At 41.3% G+C, this 2112-nt stretch overlaps 1 protein-coding gene across 1 annotated transcript in view; it reads right to left on the bottom strand.

Moving 5' to 3' along the window:
* The window catches only part of LOC106532204 (cytochrome P450 2F2), a gene marked incomplete at its 5' end in the record, with an annotated part of 16826 nt that overhangs the window by 999 nt on the left and 13715 nt on the right, over window positions 1-2112 (bottom strand). The window contains 7 exon segments of the mRNA XM_014028225.1: window positions 43-121; window positions 192-333; window positions 421-522; window positions 694-779; window positions 1007-1139; window positions 1298-1405; window positions 1484-1552. Of these exon segments, the coding sequence (XP_013883679.1) occupies window positions 43-121; window positions 192-333; window positions 421-522; window positions 694-779; window positions 1007-1139; window positions 1298-1405; window positions 1484-1552 (719 nt within the window).

Here is a 2112-nt window from a genome sequence, read left to right as displayed (position 1 = left end):
ATAGTGAAGTCTGGCTCTCCAGCATCCTCTGGCCAGACAAACTTAAACTTCCTCAACAGGGTCACCGTCATGAGGAACAGCTCCATACGAGCCAGACCCTCTCCCAGACACATCCGAGGACCTGAGACACCAGAAAAGGTCATTTCTAGCTGTTTGGTTTCATTTTGTCTCTTTGTTTGATGTGAGTTTACCTGCAGAGAAAGGCATGAAGGCCTCTGGTTTGACAAACTCTCCCTGTTCGTTCAGGAAATTCTCAGGATTGAACTCGTGAGGGAACTTCCACTGACCCTCCTCCCTCAGCACTGATTCCATGTTCTGGATGACCATGGTACCCTGAAGGGAAACCAAAGGGAAAGATAAAATCATGAAGATAGCATGATTTATTTAATATGTACATGTTGTACTAACTACGTTTCTCACCCTAGGAATGTCATATCCCATCAGCTCTGTGTCTTTAGTGGAGCAGTGGAAGAGACTGAGAGGAGCAGTGTTGGCAACCCTCTGGACTTCATGGATCACAGCCTGGATTACAACAGAGATATTACAAACTGTCTTTGAATCAATTATTTTAGGCATCGTATAGAAAGAAATCTCAGAAAAGTTGCAATTTAGCTGATAGAAACACATTCAGAAATGCCTCTCAGATTAAACAGTCAGATTAACAGAACAGGTGTGTGTGATGATGCTCATCACCTGCATGTAAGGCATGTTGTGTCTGTCCTCAAAACTGACCCGATTCCTCCCATCCAGAACCTGATCGATCTCCTGCTGACATCGATCTGAGGGGACAAAAACTGTTTTACACATTTTAATTTACTCTTATTTTTTGGTCTAAAACAGTAATTTCCAAACAAGTTCAGTCTGTGTTAACCTGCCAACTCAATATTTTAATATATTTTAGGTTTTGTTGCCACCATAATCAATGGCCCGCTTCTGGTCACCACGTTAAAACCTTCCTTTATGTCCCATGTTGATCTGAAAGATGAGACAAATCCTGAAGATGTACCTTGGACCTGAGGATGGTTCATGAGGTACAGAAACCCAGTCAGGAGGGTGTTGGAGGTGGTGTCAGTTCCAGCAATATAAAGATCAAAAGTGATCCTTCTGAGCTGTTCCTCAGAAAATGAAGAATCTTCTCTCTGGACAGAACACAGAGAATATTGTAAGAGAAACAAAATGTAAGATTTGTGATAACGCTGAGTCAGCATCCAGATGTTTTCCTGGTTTTATTTTTTTCTGTACCTGTCTCACATTCATCAGCATCATGATGTTGAAGTTTTATATTGTGTTCACACACCTGTTTATCCAGTTCATCCAGGTAGCAGTCCACAAAGTCTCGAGGTTCTCCAGGGGTTCTGGTCCTCTTGTGCTCGTTCACCAAACCATTTGAAAAGTCGAGGTACAGCTAAATCACACATCATTATTTAAACATATGTAGACATGATGTTGTTAGTTTATTGTGTCTAAGCTGTATGAAATTTACCTCCATGTTCTTAAAGGCCTTTTTAAAGGGCAGCGGCAGGTAGGAAACATATGGAACTGAGTCGTACAGCTGAAAGATGAATTATTACAGAATAAATCAAATTGTGGTTTGTTTGTGTGCATGACCTGCTCTTCTTAGACCTGAATAAGAAGAGTCAAAACTAGAAGAGTTCCTGGAGAAACTTTATGGAGGCCTGCCTCATGGTATAACATAATGTTTGGGATTTTATTTGGCTACCAAATTTCAGATCGTCCTGATGCATCTCAGTAATCCAGGTAAAAAAATCAAAGGAAAAAAAATTGTATAGGTCCTCTGGACGGGTTCTTCTTTAATGAAACGTTTCGTCTCTCTTCCAAGAGACTTCTTCAGTCTGAGAGTTTCAGGCAAAATTCAGGCTTTTATGTCCTGCCTCCAGGTGACTGATACATCACATGACCATCGTTCACAGGTGACTCCCACTCACATCACCTGGCTATGGCTCACAGGTGACTGATACTCACATCACATGGCCATCGTTCACAGGTGACTCATACTCACATCACATTCATTAAAGAAGAACCCGTCCAGAGGACCTATACAATTTTTTTTCCTTTGATTTTTTTACCTGGATTACTGAGATGCATCAGGAC

The sequence above is a fragment of the Austrofundulus limnaeus genome, unplaced genomic scaffold (assembly GCF_001266775.1).
Source record: "Austrofundulus limnaeus strain Quisiro unplaced genomic scaffold, Austrofundulus_limnaeus-1.0 Scaffold730, whole genome shotgun sequence".
Taxonomy (NCBI): domain Eukaryota; kingdom Metazoa; phylum Chordata; class Actinopteri; order Cyprinodontiformes; family Rivulidae; genus Austrofundulus; species Austrofundulus limnaeus.
The sequence above is the reverse complement of the archived record's forward strand: the minus strand, read 5'-3'. Positions and strand labels throughout refer to the sequence as shown.